Here is a 17,521-nt window from a genome sequence, read left to right on the forward strand (position 1 = left end):
AGAAAACAACAAACACCCAAACTTTGAATGGAGGGGGCAGGGGAGGGGTGCGGTTTCTTTTGTTCTCTGAAGTTATCCTATTTTGAGTCTCAACAATTTTGTCGCCCATTGTAGCCTTGAAAATGCGACCCAATCCAGTGGCACATCCCCATTAGCCTATAACTAGGAAGTACCCCCCCCCCCACCCCCTCCGGGTCTGTAATACAGTCAACTCTTCTCTAAGTGAACGCCTTTTACACCGGCTAAGTGCCCGTCTTAGAGAGAAGTCCGTCTTACAGAGAGTCAAACACAGAAAAGTAGCAAAGAAAGGCAGGGACCAACTCTTGGAGTTCGTTTTATATAGGTGTCATTTAAGAGAGAGTGGACTGTAGTAAAATTATTTTTTAAAAAATCAATTTTAAACACAGGCGTCCCAAGTTCACCTTACGAGCGGCGGTGGAATGTAATTTAGTCGGTGTCGCGTACAGGCGTTACAGGCGACCGTTGAGACCCCCAGGGTTGAGACGTTGTATGAGAAATAAAATACCGTATTTATTCGAATAAGCGCCCAACCTCGAATTAGCGCCCACCTCGAATAAGCGCCCACCCCCTCCTCCTCCCAATCAAACTCAAATAAGCGCCCACCCCCACCCCAACCACTGGCAATGAGATCGAAATTGATATTGAATAAGTACTAATAAGAGACTTCCCCAACGACGGAGATTTCTTCAGAGTATTTTACAGAAACCTTGCTTTGTTACTTCTTCGCGTTTTATGGCTCCTGTTAGCATTTATTGTTTTATTGCAAAATAAACATACTAGACTTGCTGAAAAAGGTAAAAAAACTAATAAGCGCCCAGCCTCCTATAAGCGACCACCTCGTATAAGCGCCCACTCTCAAGGTCCAAAAATGTAATAAGCGCCCAGGGCGGTTAATCGAATAAATACGGTACTGAGGTCTGCGAACGTTAAATATCAGGCCTCAGTATATTATTTCTCATCAAGAGTATTCTCATACAACGTCTCAACAGTCGCCTGTAACGCGACACAGACCCTCTTGCGAGAAAGTAAATTACATTCCACTCTTGTAACGTGAGCTTGGGACGCCTGTGTTTTAAAAGCCCTGGCCAAACCAGGGGCGGCGGGAGCCAGGGGTCCAAACTTGAAATCACCCTTAGAACTTTAATACAGCCTGTTTACAGCTTATCATTTGCACCCGTTTTAAGCTATTTTTTTCGATAGTAAACTTGTGAGCTTTAATTTTTCTGGCACTCAGTCACTTAAAGGCTATAAATTTCTTCCAGACTGATGGGTGCATTTAGGGACCCGGACCCGCTGGACCCCCCGATCCCCCAGAACTCCCGGAACCCCCAGTCCTCCCCCTGGATCTGCAAACGACTAAAAACATGTTGATTCAATATCGTTCAACGTTCTTAATGAATTCAATGTGCCCTTGTTTAAAGCAAATTTCCCAATAAAATAAAAGATAAAGGTCTACTTGGAAATTATTTTTAATACAGTGTATTAAAAAAAACTGAGAAAAGTAATACAAGTAAAGGTACTAGCTGTCAGTTTTGTTGACATAACTAGTATTTACTAGCACTCACACACGCACTGAGTTTCAGTATAATTTTAACTTACATATCGTTTGATAAGTCGGTCCGAATTTAAACGCTTTCCCAGATGTGGACCTTATTGCTTCGGTGCCAGCTTTCATCACACTTCTCTGTATGCAGTCAACAGAATTAAAAGGCATTAAAATAACGAAAATTATGTTTATTTATTTTCATACTTTGACTACCAAAACAACTTTCAAGGGTTTTAAATGGAGTTTTAGAGAATTTGTACTTACAACAAAAAGTCAAGCATTGATTGCGAAATAACTAGCTTCGGATATGAGTTGGCTGTTGACTTCAAATTAACGTGAAAACTTCGTTAAATTCTCAGACTTTCTTTTTCTTGAGCATACCAAATTCCAATACCTCCTTCGCCCCGTCAATAAATAATACAACGTAACAATAGTGTCCCCAATTAGTAATTTCGTGCTAAATACATCAACACTCAAAAAGTAATTTTTGGGGGGGATTCCATGTATTGGATTCTGGATCTCTTGTCATTGGGAGATAGATTCCGGATTCCAATCGTTAGGGGGCCGGATTCCGGATTTCTTGAGCTGAGTTCCGGATTCCAAAGGCCAGGGGATATCCTCACATGGTGCGAGCCTTTAAATGACACTTTTTTTTCGTTAAATAATTAGTCTTTCCACTCACCATTAGATTATACTCAGCCGGTGTCCCATTCTTATTCCCCCAAGGGGCCATCCACAGCTGTGAATAGGAGTGAATATCAAAGAAGGAGACCAATTCTGAAGCACGGCTTTTAAGATAAGCGGCAACGGTTTGAGTTTCAATCTCACTAAACGGCTTATCTCCAGGATAAGTTTCACAATTTGCTTTAGAGACGCAATCATTCAGCCCTATAAATAAAGCAATGGTTCAAATATAAGCCCGAAGAACAGGCGTAATTTTTTCGCTTTGCAGGCGAGCAAAGCGAGCGGGTGCACCAGACACACTCGACGGGGCCTTCCCGCGTCAAAGTCTATAACATGAATGACTAGCAATTGCTATAACGTGAATTTGCTCTGCTGCAGTCGCCAATAAATGACTTGAAAACAAGACCGGGTGCGTTTGTTCTTGTTCGAAACAGGGTAATAAGTTGAGGCACGGTTGTTGTACAAAACAGGGTATGTATTTTAGGATTTTTTTCCTAAACAGGGGCTGGATTTCATTCCCTCAGCGGCTCATCACCTATGCCCAAGTATTGGTCGATTACGTTTAAGCGGTTAGCGACGAAAAACATTTCCTTGGGTTATCAGTCGGTCGGGCTTTAGGAGACAAGGTGAACTGCAAGTAGTCTAAGGAAAATGAATGATCTCTATAGAAATCTAATCTTTCTTTCTGAAAACCCGTTAAATTAAGTGTTGTTAATAAAAAGAGTTAGAATTGACTACGAACCCCAATTTTCAGTTGCAAAGTTTCTGTTTAAGTCTACGCCGACTGCTTTACCAGAGCCTGTAAGGAGAATCGGCCTTCGATTTTTTCGCCAAAGACGGTCTACCTGTTGACAACAAAGTTTTTTATTTCCATTAAATGAACAAAACTCTCAGCATCGATCGGCGGTAACCAAGTATTCAGGTCGGCATCACCAATCAAAATTTCTAGCTATTTCTCTTAACACCAAACTCTACTGAAGTCCTGCAGCTATTTAAGACTATTTGGAGCCTTTTCAATTTCTCAACGCAAACTAGCCGAAATCTGTGAACAAAGCGAAGTGAGAATGAGGATTCGGGGAATCTCCCTTCCCCAACAAAGAACAATATAGTATGCGCGTTGATCACTATTGATTATCCTCGCTGTATTACTTACTTCTTGCGTAAACCTGTAGCCATCCACGTTGAAAACTGGCAGGAAAAACCAGTTAAATGAATTCAGCATGTTTGCAACTCCCTCATCACTGTCTTTGGATTCCAGAAGCTAATGTTCCAAAGGAAAAGCAGAATTAAGGTATAGTTTTAACTCAAGTTCCATCTCTTTACGTAACATTTTTAGCTAATGCCTCTCCGACCACATTGTGACCAAGCAATCGCACAATGAATGAATGGATGGATGAATGAATGAATGAATGAATGAATGAATGAATGAATGAATGAATGAATGAATGAATGAATGAATGAATGACTGACTGACTGACTGACTGACTGACTGACTGACTGACTGACTGACTGACTGACTGACTGAATGAATGAATGAATGAATGAATGAATGACTGACTGACTGAATGAATGAATGAATGAATGAATGAATGAATGAATGAATGAATGAATGAATGAATGACTGACTGACTGACTGACTGACTGACTGACTGAATGAATGAATGAATGAATGAATGAATGAATGAATGAATGAATGAATGAATGAATGAACGAATTGTTAAGAGTCTCTCAACTTGATTTAAATGAAAATAAAGCTAGTTGTCGAGGTACATTCGAATCTACTTACTTGATGTAATATGTACATGCAAGTCGCTGGACTGATCCATTCTCTGGCGTGAATTCCGCAAAGTATAAAAACTAAACCTCGCTCACTGGCATCGGGTGTGTTTTGTTTAATCTGAGGAAAGAAGATGACTGTAAATTCAAACCTAGCAAAATAGGGAGAGGTTGTTTGAGTTCTGGTGAGCTCTATTTCTGGCTTAATTATAAACAGGAACCTATACCCCAGAGCAAACAACTTCCATGTACTTGTGCCACGCCGCATTTGCACTGACCAGTTCATTTTTAGAACGGTTTTGACACGAATTTAAAAAATCTCTTAAGTGACACAAAAAAGTCAGCACTAGTTACCTACATCCCTGAAAAGGGTGTCTAAAACTTATAATGACATTAAGTTTTCTCCTTTTTGATATCTTATCTTTTGAATGTGCTCATCGGTGGATCGGAGTTTCCATTTTCGCTGCGGCCTAGATCTCACCTCTATCCCTAACATATCTTGCTTCTCGTAAGACTTTCCCACGTTTACGAGCTTCACCAAGTCCGGGTATTCTTTCCTCAATCGGAACAGTTCATCATGGATCTGGTTTGAGGAAAAATATTTACCGAGTCAAGTAAATTCTTACAACGTTTCTCACAACAAGGTCAGCTTTTAGAACATGGATTAATCTAAAGTATGACAAATAAATTAAAGTGCTGATCAATGTGTCCCTGGTTAGCTGTGTTTTGATCATATGGTATATTTTGTAACGTTTGAGAAAAAGAAAACATTTGATCAAAAGCCGATAATAAAAACACATCTTTCAGTTAGCCGGTTAGCCTCAGTTCAAACGTGGAACTTTTCATGCCCCGTACTTACCAGCTATTTAATTTGGGTCGATCCAAACGATAAAAGTTTGACGGTTGATTCAGACTTCAAACTTTAATTAATTAAAATTAGTCGGAATCAACTCATTTTCGCGATGTACAACAGTCTACAATGTTTACCAGTGAAATAAGTTTTAGTAATTTATGCATAAGGATCGGTACATGAAACTTCGACGTTTGAACTGGGCCTCATTAGGTACCGAGTTCCTTCATGTTCCCGCGAACTGTCCTAATTTCGCAAAGACAAAAAATTTCATACATCCCTAGCTACAATCGGCGACAAAATGAGATGAGACACTTCCCCCTAAAGGGGCTTTTTGACGTTTTCTTGACTTCAAAAAAGGAAAACATAGCTTTTTCCTCCCCCCCCCCCGCCCCATCCCCTCCATGCAATGTTGTGCCCCCTGTTCGAGCCACCTTAAGAGAACAACATCTTTGAATGGAGGCGACAGGGGAGGGGTGTGGATTATTTTGCTCTGAAGTTATCCTATTTGATTGCAATATCTCAAAAATTTTGTCGCCGATTGTAGCTCTAAAAGGAAACCAGGGCTATAATGTGGACATGGGCGAAACAGCCGTGCATCGGGCTGCCACTGTCCGGGATATATGTTTGTACGCATTTCTAAGGTACTGGCCATACCGCGGATTTGGTAGTGTGCGCTTTAGTGCTGAGATGGTTCCTGGTTCTTGTCCCCTTGCTCATCGCATTAAGAAGGTTTGAATGCAATTAATTCTTGTCCTTACCTCATTTACTGTATGATAACAGCTGTCAAAATTATCTTCATCCCCTTCTGAACAGCACATGCCTTCGTTATCAATCAGTGCTTGCGTGTCTTCGATCATTGTTTCAAACTTTAGACTTCTTTTTGTTAGATCTGACTTGAAATCTTCAATAGCATCAGGACCCAAATGAACGTGGACTTCCTCTCCCGGAATCGACGATTGTTTCCATACATCAAGCTACATATGTTTGGGACATTGAATAGGGTTAAAGACACATCAGTATATTTCAGAGTGAAACACGAGTTCCTTGTCAACTGGCTTATAGGTTTGCATTTGGCCCATAAAATAATCAACACTGGTGATAACCTTCGGATAAACTACTCGTTAAACTCCTTCGACTTCGAAGGTTGAGACATTGAATAGGCTTATAGGTATACGCATCAGTATATTCAGAGTGGTACCTAAGTTCACATTTACGCTCCACCCGACTACCTGACACAGGCCTTGTCGTTGGCCGCCTCTTTACATCCCCTGGTCACAGCGTCGGTGACATGCTGGTATGCGTGATTCGTTCTGGCTTCAGAAGTGCAACAGAGAAGCGCAGTTTTGAGGCCAGAATGATATTCGGACACCGAACACTCGCACCAGCCGGACCGAATGTGGACTTTAACTTTAATTGAACTACTCAAAGGTAGCGCGCGCATGTAACGTTAGCCTTTGTTTTGATTTGTACTTAAACGTTACATTGCGCGTGCTTTTTTCAGTTGCTATAAACCACTGAGGAGGAGGGAGCACTCTCGAAACGTCTGGTTTTCCATACCTTTTAAACGCACATTTTTATAAACTTTGTAAAAATCAATCGATCATTAAATTTGCGTTGCACAATATCTTCCAATTTTTACCTGAGTTCACTGTCAACTAGCTCATAGGTCCGCAATAGGTCCATAAAATAATTAACAAGATAACCTGCGCATAAACAACTCGTTAGGATCCATATTAACTTTGAACGTTATGGCGTCGATCTCCAAAGCGGCGATAACAGCCGCTAGGACGCGCTTCTTTCTATTTTCGCGTTTTTTTGTTTTCGTTTCGTTTTGCTTTTGGTTGTTTGTTTGCTTGTTTTTTTGTTTGTTTTTCACGGTAAGGGCGGAAACCCTTTCTCCCAACGGAATACACAGCCTTCCAACAACGTCTTCAGCACTGCCCTCAGTCTCGCGGGCTTTGGTTTTGATCACAGGTGGTCCAAGTGTAATATGAGAGTTTGTATGGGAAATAAAGAGATTTTATGGAAAATGAAACTTTGATGAGATAAATGACCTAAAAGAGGTAAAAGTTATCAATAAAGTGTAAATATTGCTACCTGGAGTCGTTGTCTTTGTTTTTACGAAGTTTCAGCGCGATTTGAGTATTTTTACATCATTTGACCTGACAGTGTATATTACCACACTGTCAGGTCAAATGATGTAAAAGTACTCAAATCGCGCTGAAACTTCGTAAAACAAAGTCAACGACATCAAGTAACAATATTTACACTTTATTTATAACTTTTATTGCTTTTAGTTCATTTATTTCATTCAAGTTACAAACTCTTTATTTCCCATACAAACTCTCATATTACACTTGGGCTACCTGTGGTTTTGATCTAAAAAAAAAAAAGCTTGTTCCGGGACTCCAGGCCCCTTCTCTAGATCCCCACGATCAACCTCGTCTCGAAGGGCTTTTCCCATTATTTTAGGGAAAAGCCCTGAGGACGAGGTTGCCCCACGATAAAGAGATTTAAGAACACTTATTATTCATTCAAAATATTTCCCTAATTAATTCTGATTGGCACACGCATAATTCACCATAACCAGTTACGTAAGAGCACCGTTGCCGAGAAGACCTGGGGACGAGGTTGAGTTGTTTTGGTTGTGAAAAAAAATGGCGGACATTTCACACGTTTCAAGAGTAAGACCTACAGCCGGAACTAGGAGAAATAATAGCTAAAAACAGGGCGAAAACAGCAAGAAGACAACTCAGAGGGCGACATCTGCTATTTGGAGAATATTTGCGGAGCAAGGACAAACCTAAACGTACACTATGGAAGACTGAACTTAACATCGATGCAGGTAAGCATGTTTTAGCTATGTTTTTTATAAACTGGGAATTATTTTGAATGAATAATAAAGCAATTATTGAATTCGGCTTTCGTCGGATATGAAGAATTAAGCAGATCTCGGAGGGTGTTATCGACCTCGGCCCGATAACATCCTCCTCGATCTGCTTAATTCTTCATACCCTACTCTGCCTCGTTCATTAATTGCTAAATGACTGGCTCTGAGGGAAAAGCTTAATTTTGTTTCTCGAGAATCCCAATGTTTCCCAAGGCAGAGCCGAGGGAAACAAAATTAACTATTTTCCGTGGGACCAGTCCTTAAGCGACTTATTATATAGCTGGAAATTTTAACGCTGGAAGTTCATTAAACTTCGCTACAACGGCGGTCGTCGGCCAACGGTATTAAACAGCGCAATGTTACCCTCTAACGTCATAGATTTTGCAATGTTGCTCGCTCAGAGACTTTGACGGGGAAAAAGTGGCCTAGCATGAAGTAACCAATGAGAGCGTGCGCTGTTGGGAAAAAAATTTCTTACTTAACAAGGTACGAACGGCCCACCAAGAACATCATCATTTGTTTTAATGTATTCACTTACAGCACCATTCCAGCTTTGTAGCAATTCCCTCAGGGAGCTTACGTGGTCCTCAGTCTGTGGTTGCACTCGCAGAACCTTGTGTCTTAAGATAATCGCACAACAATCAAACAGTTTCAACTCCTGTATATGAAAAAGCACTACGGCAAACTTAAACTTGCCTCTATAAATGCCTCTAATATAGTGTTAGCATCTTTTGCTGTGTCATTAATTAGGAATTTTGGAGGGGGGATTTTGAAATTATTTCAACTTAAGCAAAGTTTAAGGGAAGATCTTACACCCAACATTTAAGCACCAAAACGACACTCTTTCCGGCCGCGTAAAAAATGAATTGATGCTCCCCGTCAATGATAGACATGATAGCGTTTTTGCATCGTTTTCGACCTTCCGGGGAGCTTAAGCAACGAGCGACGTAGGCGAAAGCTTCTGGTAAAAAGCGAATTCATACTTTTTCAAAATTCATCGCTGATATTCCATGTCGTTCAATTTTTCGAATATTGATTAATTTTTCTGGAGTCGAATTCTACAGAAATGTATCCAAGTTTAAAAAACGAATTAGAAAACCGTTGTCTTTTGTCACGTCCTCAACAAAACTTGAAAATTGGCAGGTTCACGTCGTGGTCGTGTACCGATGGCAAAGAAATGAGACCAAAAAATTGTGCTGAATGGGCAAAGTTGTTGTTTTGTTTATCTAAACACATTACTATTTTAGTTCCGTTCTCGTCGTCTTTGCTAAGCTTCCTAATTAAAAAGGCCAACTCGGGCGAGAAGTCTAAACTGGTAGAGAGACGTTTTATTCATCCTTTATTTCTGAGCTCTGTTTAAGAAGGGAAAAAACACAAAAAAGGCAACAAGAAGTGGGAACCATTGACGATGCATACCAGGCCTTTATCCGCCATGATGCATACGTCTTTTTGTATTCAAGGGACTGAGACAGCAGAGTCACATCATCACAAGTTGTCATCGGAACAACAATAAACACGTTGTACCGAGCAGAATATATAGAAATAGCTTGATGAATTTAAATTTTTCATGCTTAGCAAAATCTCCCCTCACTATTCCGATCCGGGGGTATACGCAGTAGAAAACATTTTTGCTTCAAACGAGAATATAAAACAATTATTAAGGAAACGTTTGAACTTGGATCTTGTTAATCGATCACCCGCTTGATTTTTATTCTTCCAACTGTCTTTTGAGTCTGAAAACTATAGCGTAACGCGGAAATGAGTCTTATCTTGTTTTTACAGCTCATGTCACTTATAGGGAACTTATGTTTGTACGAATTTTAACCCTGTTTGGGGCTCTGCAATATCGGGGTTCCCGATTGGACAGGTGCCGTTTCGACTCCACTTATACTTTCGCTATAACAGTTTTCGAAAGCCCAAGGTACTGGCATAAGACCTGTATTGTTAAATTCTCCCACGTCAATGCTGCGTTCATGTCTGCCTCGAAGATCACCATTGAAGGGATTTTGTTTCAACATATTTGTGACCGAGAATATAGCTCCTTGAACCCTCCATCCTAGTCGGTTGCGCCCTATATACCGGCAATTTCCGGTGTTTACAGAAAGTCAAACATCGGAACGACTCACTCAGTTTCTTTCAGCCACTGATTAGCCTTTAGCTTTGTGCTACAAATACTGCCCAGGAATCATAATCATTATTATTATATTCTTCTTAATACAGGGCGTCCTTTGACTTTGTCGTCCGCTTGAAACAGGTTTCCCAATATGCGTTTTATAAGTCGCTATAAAAAATTGATACTTCTTTACCCTTACCTGTCAAAAAGCCGTAAACTGTGGCTAAGATGCTGGGAGGCTATAATCGCTAATATAGCCACTCCAAACTGGAGGAAGTTTAAGTTTAATCCACCTACTGCTTTCATATCAAGCAGAATTAACGTGGAGTTTTTCCAGATTAGTCTTTGCTAGCCGCCCTGCGTTGTTTAAGTAGCAAACGCAGACAAAAAGTGATGAAGTTACTGAATAATTTCTTGCAATTAATATGCAGTTGAATCAGTTATGAATCTCATTTTCTTCGATCCTAGCTGAATTGGCACTGTTGATAACTTTTCTTAACTTACAATCAAGCACGATATACCTCAGTTGACCAGCAAATAAATTCTCATCATAGAAAATCAACAAAAATTCAGGCCTTAGGCGAGAGAATAAATATTTTGAGCTACAACCTCAAAGGTATCAGTCTCTCCATTGTGAATTATATATCTTATTACAGCAGCTGTACAGCTGCATGAGAAAATTGGACAAAAAGAAAAAGACATGAATTTACAGTAGAGACCGGTTTTATATTTTACTGAAGTAATTTCCCCTTCACTGTGATACAATGAAAGTACGAAAGAAAAGATTTGAAGCAAGTAAGAAAATTTTTTCTAACTTCATGTTATTCTGAATAAATAGAGTAAATATTTTTAAATTATTACTACAATTTAATTGACCTTCAATTCACGGCAAGCCTTCCTTTCTCTCACGTGATCACGGTAAACAAGTGTATGCTTAACCCTCTTAATTGTTAAAAATCTAAATTCTACCGTTTCTTTACTTCAGACATAATAATAAAACAGCAAGAGATTTCATAATAACATACACTACAGCGCGAAGGTGAATATCGTTTCTCAGGAATTTTGCTTTTTGAAAGGAGCGGTGTCTGATGTGTTAATTGAAGGCGACACTTCAGAGTTACTTCGGTTTCAGGTTCTTACTGCTACACTTTGTTTAAGTTGTCCGCTTCCAACAGAAACTAATGAACAAGACTCGTGATTAGTCAGACAGACTGTAGACAAACGTTAATAGTTCAACCGATGGTCCTCTTACTTCAAATGGAAATTTAGTGTTCCACAAGAAAAAAAATGCCGACCGTTGGACGAGTGTTTACATCCATTTTCTTGGTTAATGTTCAAATAAGATTGAAATTTTGCAACGACAAACAGCACCCTTTTCCTATATTGGAGTGGTACTGTCAAACCCCGTTAATTCGCGACACCGAGCGGGCACAGAAAATATCATATCAACGGGTTGTCCGTATAAGGCGGGTTGAATTGGGCCGCTATAAACAAGGAAACTGAACTGCCCGTATTAACAAGGTGTTCGTGTTAACCGGCTGTCCATGAAGCGGGGTTCGACTGTTGCGGATTTCCATCTTCTGATTCAATCGAAGCGTGTACGACATCCAAAGGGATGGTTAAATTCAACTGGTTTTTCAGTTCTCTACTTTTTTCGTGAACTGGGGGAGTGTAAGCATCTAGTGTCGAAAATAAAAGAGCATACAATTGTCTATTCCCTCCTATATCAGTAATAATAATAATAATGATAATAATAATAATAATAATAATAATAATAATAATTTTTTTTTTTTTTTATAATGAAATTTTATTAAACTCTTCTCAAAATTGAAAATTAAGTACAAATTTAGTATAACTATAGTTAAAAAAAGACTTCTTGGTGGTCTGGTGGTTTTCAATAGAGCAAATGTAAACAACTGTCTATAAACTAAAAAAAAAGAAAATTTCTATGTTCATCCCAATGATAAATATAAAAATTATTAAATTTTACTATTTACAGATTCAAGAATATGAAATATTAAAAATATATACCCTATGTACATTCTTCTTGTGTACGAAAGAGAATTGTCGTAAAATGACTATCTAAAGACTACTAATAACAATTATAAAAATAATAATAATAATAATAATAATAATAACAAACAAAAAACAAGACTGATCCCCACTTGTCTAGTTTCGTGGTATGCTAACCTGAATTGTCTTTTTAACAGAAAAAAAAAACACAAGGAAACCTACGAATTTTCCTGATTGTGGTCTTTTGAAAAACGGAAGCTTTATGAGAGATCTTTAATTTACAGACGCACTTTTTAATGCTTGGAGAAACATTTAATAAAATGAAAAGAAAATCTTAAAAGAACGTTTTTAGCTATCTCATATAACAATGAATATGCTATGGTACATGTTTTCAGTGCAGAGAAATAATTAAAGAACGAGGGTTCAGGGAATGAAAAGGATGTCTTGGAATCCACTTTTAGCAAAGAAGCTTTAATTTCTCGAGGCTGTTAAGAGAGGCAATTTGTGCTTGTTGGAACCATTACTTTAAAATTAAGCACATTTTTTTCAGTCAGTTTATATAGTAACTCCATATTAACTGGAAAGCAGCTTACCTCTGTTGAAAGCCTTAAGGAAAAGAGGACAAATTCTGAAAGGAAAACGGTAAAGGAATAAAGAAAAAGCTTTTTCCTCGACCGCCATTTCTTCTTTCGCCTTCTGTGCGGTAGTCCGTTTGTTACAAAAATAAATTTAAACGGGAAAAGGTTGACTTAAGTTTATAACACATATGGAGGCTTCTGATAATCACCTCCTGTTTTGAGTTAAGGTCAAATTCCATTGACACGAACCCTGAGGGAGGAGGGGGGCCCATAGAAAGTGTCCGTAATATTTAGCGGGTTGAATTTAGAGAAAATTTTAGGGCTTTCCTTCCCCAGGGACAAAGCAAACTGTCCGTAATAATTAATGAGGTGTCCGTATTAAGCGGGGTTTGACAGTGCTGAAATCTTATTGTTATATTATTATGCTCGCCCGCTTTTAGAAGAAATGCTCAGTTGATTCAGGGAGGTTAATACCTCCAAAAATTGAATTCTCGCCATGATGTCTTAAGACAATATACCGGTATATTCAGTTAAGGGCCATCAGCATGCATATATACTTTGTTGCGCGCAATATACCTTCCTTGGGCCTTCCGTGTCTACTGCGAGATGTAAGTAAGCTTACTTGACAAGTGCCGCATGTTGTGTTTGCATGATACCACTTGATGAGCTGAGCCTATCCTAAGAACAGCGCTGTGACAAAGTTATACTCTGCAAAGTAGCCGCCTTCACGAACCCGCGGACGGAGAAATTGTCTTAAGTTCCCGCTTTCGCTTTGTTTGCGCTAAAGACAGCCGATCGCTTTCGATTGGTTTATTCGATACCTAAAAGGCGTAAAGGCAAAGTCGGCCGCTTTTGATGTAATTGATTGACAGTCGCTGGTGGATTTAAGTGAAGAGCTTATTCTTGCTCTCAAACTCTTGTTTGTACGATTCTTGCGCTGCTCTCTTGCACGATTCTAATCAACCGAGATATTACTGAGGAATGGCTGCGCGTCGAAGTATGAGTCCAGTCGGTGGATATTTGCATTCCAGCGAGTCACAACGTCAATCAGTGGCTTGTCCTTCCCTTCCTACAGTGTCCACGCCATTGGTACCAGTCTTTTCTCAACCTCTCTCCTTTTCTATATCTCGGATACTGGGTCTAGAAGACCATAACACTCAGTCTCGACCGGATTCTGGTAAGTGTGATTTTCCTGTACATATGTCTACGTTCGCGCCTGGCTTTGCCGGCCGACGAATTTCGGAAGGAGAAGCACTTGTAATTTCAGTAATTTCGCCGTTTGAAGCGTGTTGAATGAGAAACGGAATGAATACTGATAATTCATCAATGGCTTATAAGCAGTGTATAACTATCTTTAACAGCCTTCCCACACCTAAAGTCGCTGAGTATTTCTTCGGTCTCCTCAGTGGGGAAGGCTGTGCAATTCAATAATTTTCAATTTAGTTTACTGTGTTTAATGCTGTAATGAGCAAGTTTCTTCAGTAATTCCCGATGCAAAATTTTAGCCACTTAGCTGCAAACAAAATGAACTTTCGTTTTGTTTGGTCGCTTATAACGAAAATAACTCCGGTTGTCATTAACTAAAACCGTTGATGATTTGATAGTACTCTAAAGGTATACCAAAGTATTTTTCTCTTCAGTTTTTGTTTTTGTTAACTTCAAAACTTTTATTGTAAAAAATGATAAATGCTCTAGAAGTTTTGAGAGATAACTTAGTCACTAATTCTTCGTAGACAGAGGAAAATATCTGAGGCCTCTAGACTGGCTTGATGAAAGGCATTCACAGAACTTCATTTCCGTGTTGTTCTTTCTAAGGAGCTCAGTTATTTCTTCTCATGTAATACTTGTGTTTGGCGTTGTAGTACTACAAATGAGAAGGAGCAGAGAAGTGATGACATTTGAAATTATTAAATTTTATGACAAGACAAGTAGAATTTAGAACAGGAAAGAGAACGCGAAAACAAAGGGAGGACGCAGCTGGTAAAAGCTACACGAATCCCAGTGTCAGTTCAGTGTTAAGCGCCTTGCTAGGATGGTCGTGAAAACCGAGAGGGAAAATGCATAATACCTTAACATACGAAAATTATTATAGCTAAAGTTGATTTTGTTAAATTTTTTTAGGCAACTGCACTAACACTAGCCGCCAAAGTGCCGACAACTCACCCAACGTTGACTCCGATACTGACGTCGACAGCGGTCGGGAAAGCGACGCAGACCGACCAAACCCGAGTTCTACCGAGAAGCCGAAAAAGAAAAAACGGCGCATCACATTTTCACCGATTGAAATTTTTGAGCTGGAGAAAGTGTTTGCTGAGCGACCTTATCTGATGCCAGAAGATGAAGACGAACTGGCGCAGAAACTTGGACTCGCAACCAGGAATATTCGGGTGAGAATTATTTAATTTTTTGTGACCATTTTGTCCGCTTTCGGTCTTTTCAAAAAATTGTGGTGGAAAATAATGGAGAAAGGTCAGCACATTAAAGTCATACATTTGTAAGGTCTTGTAATAATTTCAAATTTCGGGGCAGTGCGTTTGACAGGGAGGGGTAATAACGCGGGGGAGAGTGACAGGTGGCGGTAAAGGGGGCGCAAGGAGCGGCAAGAATGATCCTTCACTTTCTCTCGATATTTTACGTCCGTTTTTGATCGACAAATTACAATCAAAACTCTTCGTAGAAAATTAATGAGACATTGCTGAAGCTGGTGAAGATCGACTGAAAATGATAAACAACTTACTTGCGCTACCTTTCATTGCAAAAATGTCTTTTTAGTCTGGAAATTGTAGTTTTCTGATTATGTTCATTCGAAAACAAAAGTTTGTCATTGTTTTGACGATCTAGTAGCGCGGTTGTGCTAATATGGGTTCCATTTGGCAGTCAAAGAACCGTGTTTTATTTTAGTTATTTATTATTTCACAATACTGCGTTAGAAAATTCAGCAGGCAAAGATTATTCGATTACATTATAGTAAGATTTGTGCAGTATGTAGGAATTCATTGGCTGTTGTCTATTGCCTTTGGAACGGAAAATCATGATCGGTTTTTTAATGTCAGCGCTTTTTGTAGGGTCACCATTGAGCTTTTCCCTTGATACTTGACTAACATAAGTATGATATCGTTAATCGTTTTTATTTTTTTTTATTTTTCAGTTTTGGTTCCAGAATCGCCGAGCTAAACTAAGGCGGCAGGAAAGGTGTTCACCCGCTATACCACAAACGAGTTTCCCAAACCAGTTTGACCAGTACCAACCAGCCTCAATCCATCAGCCCCAGCTTAGTTATCCTGTACACGCTCGATTTCAAACACCACCGTTGTCTCCTCGTTACTCTGGATATTCACCAGACTATCAGCAGTCATACAGATCAGAGCACACCACCTTTCCGTGTTATCCAGTAAGGCCAAACCGGTTTCCAACTGTGGACATGCACTCACAAGCAACCCAAGACTTCCGAAGGTACCTGTCAAACCAGTATGCCGAGCCTTCACCATTCTTGCCAACATTACCCAGTTTATACCCCACCCAGGTGAAAACTGCTGGACACCTGGTGTCACGTGATTGCAAGACGCAATGGATGATGGGAATCCGAGAGGATGAAGACCAGGAGTAGTTTTAAAAACTTTTATTCATGAGTTAATTTCCTTAGTTTTTTACCATATCTCTTGTCCAGATTTAAGTTGAACAAAATGTAATTCCATCACAGGTATGATTTTTCTAAGTGTTCATGTTTGGGATACAATATGCCGCAAAGACAATATCTTGTAAATATACTATTATGTACAGTATGTTATAGACAGACAAAAAGTATAGCATGTCTTGTAATTAATTTAATAGCAAAGTTAATGTACAAACTCTTTAGCTCTTTGTAAATAAACTTGTTTTCTTTAAGAGACAGTTGTTTTTTGGAACATTTCATTCATTTTGCTGAACATTCCAAAGCTCATCCTAACCCTCATTATTTAGCTTTTTTATCTTCAAACTCAAATCTCTTTTAAATTAAGAATCTACATGCCATCTTAATATTTGTTATGTCTGACATAAAATCTAATACAGATAGTTTGTAGTTTTATCTCTTAAATACACAACGAAACTTCAAAACACACCAGCAGATTTTGTAGAGCAAGATTTTAATTTACAAGATAAGTGTATACTCTCGTAGCAGTTAATACAAACCAAATTCTTATGCAAATAGGCTTCAGTCTGGCTAAGCATGTGTTAGTTTTTGCTAGACCTCTTCAAGAGTTGCTGTGGCAAAAAATATTTCTTTTGCATCACAATAAGCTTCCAGAGAAACAGCCAGCAGTTTTATCTCATTAAACGTCTTGAATCCCTCACTAGCTAATGTCTCTTCAATCAAATTCCTAGTCAGTGGAAAGCAATAAAATCGTTCTTGGCCAACCAAATAATAGGTCTCTTCCATAACACCATACATTACAATATGTCCACCTGGTTTAAGGTACTTCTTCAATTTACCAATTGCGTGACGATAGCTTTCTTTAGATGTCACGCAAGCTTCTAGGCACAGGGATGTTGTCACGACATCAAACATGGCGGACTGCGACTCCCAAGACGAAGGCCATTTCACTGGATTATCCCACTCAATATCACATGGTAGAATATGTGTTATCTTTCTTCTCAGCTCCGATTCTCGAATAGCGGCTTCTTCACCTGACCTGCCCTCCAGATTTTCCACAATAAACCTGAAATGTGCAGACCAATCGTGCGAATCTGGCAAATTTTGTCGCCATTTTTCCACGGCTTGCCGATTTCTCTCACTGTACTCGGCAAAAATGATTTCTTCGACAAAAGGCGCGGCGCTGATGAGATCTGAAATCACTGGTCCGCCGCCAAAGTTTAAAACCCTCAAATTCTTTCTAGGCGCTAGCCTTGACCAAAATTCGTGACGCGCCACATATTGGAATTCATTCAACTTGGGTTCTCTGTAAAAATCCAAATAGTTCTCAACGTCAAAAGAAGTGTGGTAATCTTTTCCACATTTTAGCTCCATGTTTCTATAGTTTAGACGCCCACAAAGCGGTAGAGGCGGAAA

The 17,521-nt window shown here is 39.3% G+C and overlaps 3 protein-coding genes across 5 annotated transcripts in view; 1 reads left to right on the forward strand and 2 right to left on the reverse strand.

The window, feature by feature from the left end:
- LOC140922814 (zinc carboxypeptidase-like) overlaps positions 1-10,290 on the reverse strand; it is a 29,701-nt gene extending 19,411 nt beyond the window's left edge. The window contains exons 1-9 of one of the 3 annotated variants that reach the window (XM_073372841.1): positions 10,083-10,290; positions 8,309-8,390; positions 5,639-5,854; positions 4,509-4,610; positions 4,038-4,148; positions 3,405-3,512; positions 2,994-3,096; positions 2,250-2,455; positions 1,621-1,705 (exon numbers count right to left, since the gene is read on the reverse strand). In XM_073372841.1, the coding sequence (XP_073228942.1) occupies positions 1,621-1,705; positions 2,250-2,455; positions 2,994-3,096; positions 3,405-3,512; positions 4,038-4,148; positions 4,509-4,610; positions 5,639-5,854; positions 8,309-8,390; positions 10,083-10,189 (1,120 nt within the window). In that variant the 5' untranslated portion in view covers positions 10,190-10,290. The remainder of the gene's footprint in view (positions 1-1,620; positions 1,706-2,249; positions 2,456-2,993; positions 3,097-3,404; positions 3,513-4,037; positions 4,149-4,508; positions 4,611-5,638; positions 5,855-8,308; positions 8,391-10,082) is intronic. The other 2 variants (XM_073372840.1, XM_073372839.1) reach the window with 2 other exon arrangements.
- A 3,165-nt stretch (positions 10,291-13,455) lies between these two features.
- Positions 13,456-16,081, forward strand: LOC140923558 (uncharacterized). Its single transcript, XM_073373631.1, has 3 exons — positions 13,456-13,651; positions 14,596-14,861; positions 15,623-16,081. The coding sequence occupies exons 1-3, from the start codon at positions 13,456-13,458 to the stop codon at positions 16,079-16,081; spliced, it is 921 nt and encodes a 306-aa protein (XP_073229732.1).
- Positions 16,082-16,665: 584 nt separating this feature from the next.
- On the reverse strand, positions 16,666-17,479 carry LOC140923292 (indolethylamine N-methyltransferase-like). The gene has a single exon (XM_073373386.1). It carries the CDS (start codon positions 17,477-17,479, stop codon positions 16,697-16,699), a length of 783 nt encoding a protein of 260 aa, XP_073229487.1. The 3' UTR covers positions 16,666-16,696.
- Positions 17,480-17,521: the final 42 nt, after the last annotated feature.

This window comes from Porites lutea, chromosome 13 (assembly GCF_958299795.1).
Source record: "Porites lutea chromosome 13, jaPorLute2.1, whole genome shotgun sequence".
NCBI lineage: Eukaryota > Metazoa > Cnidaria > Anthozoa > Scleractinia > Poritidae > Porites > Porites lutea.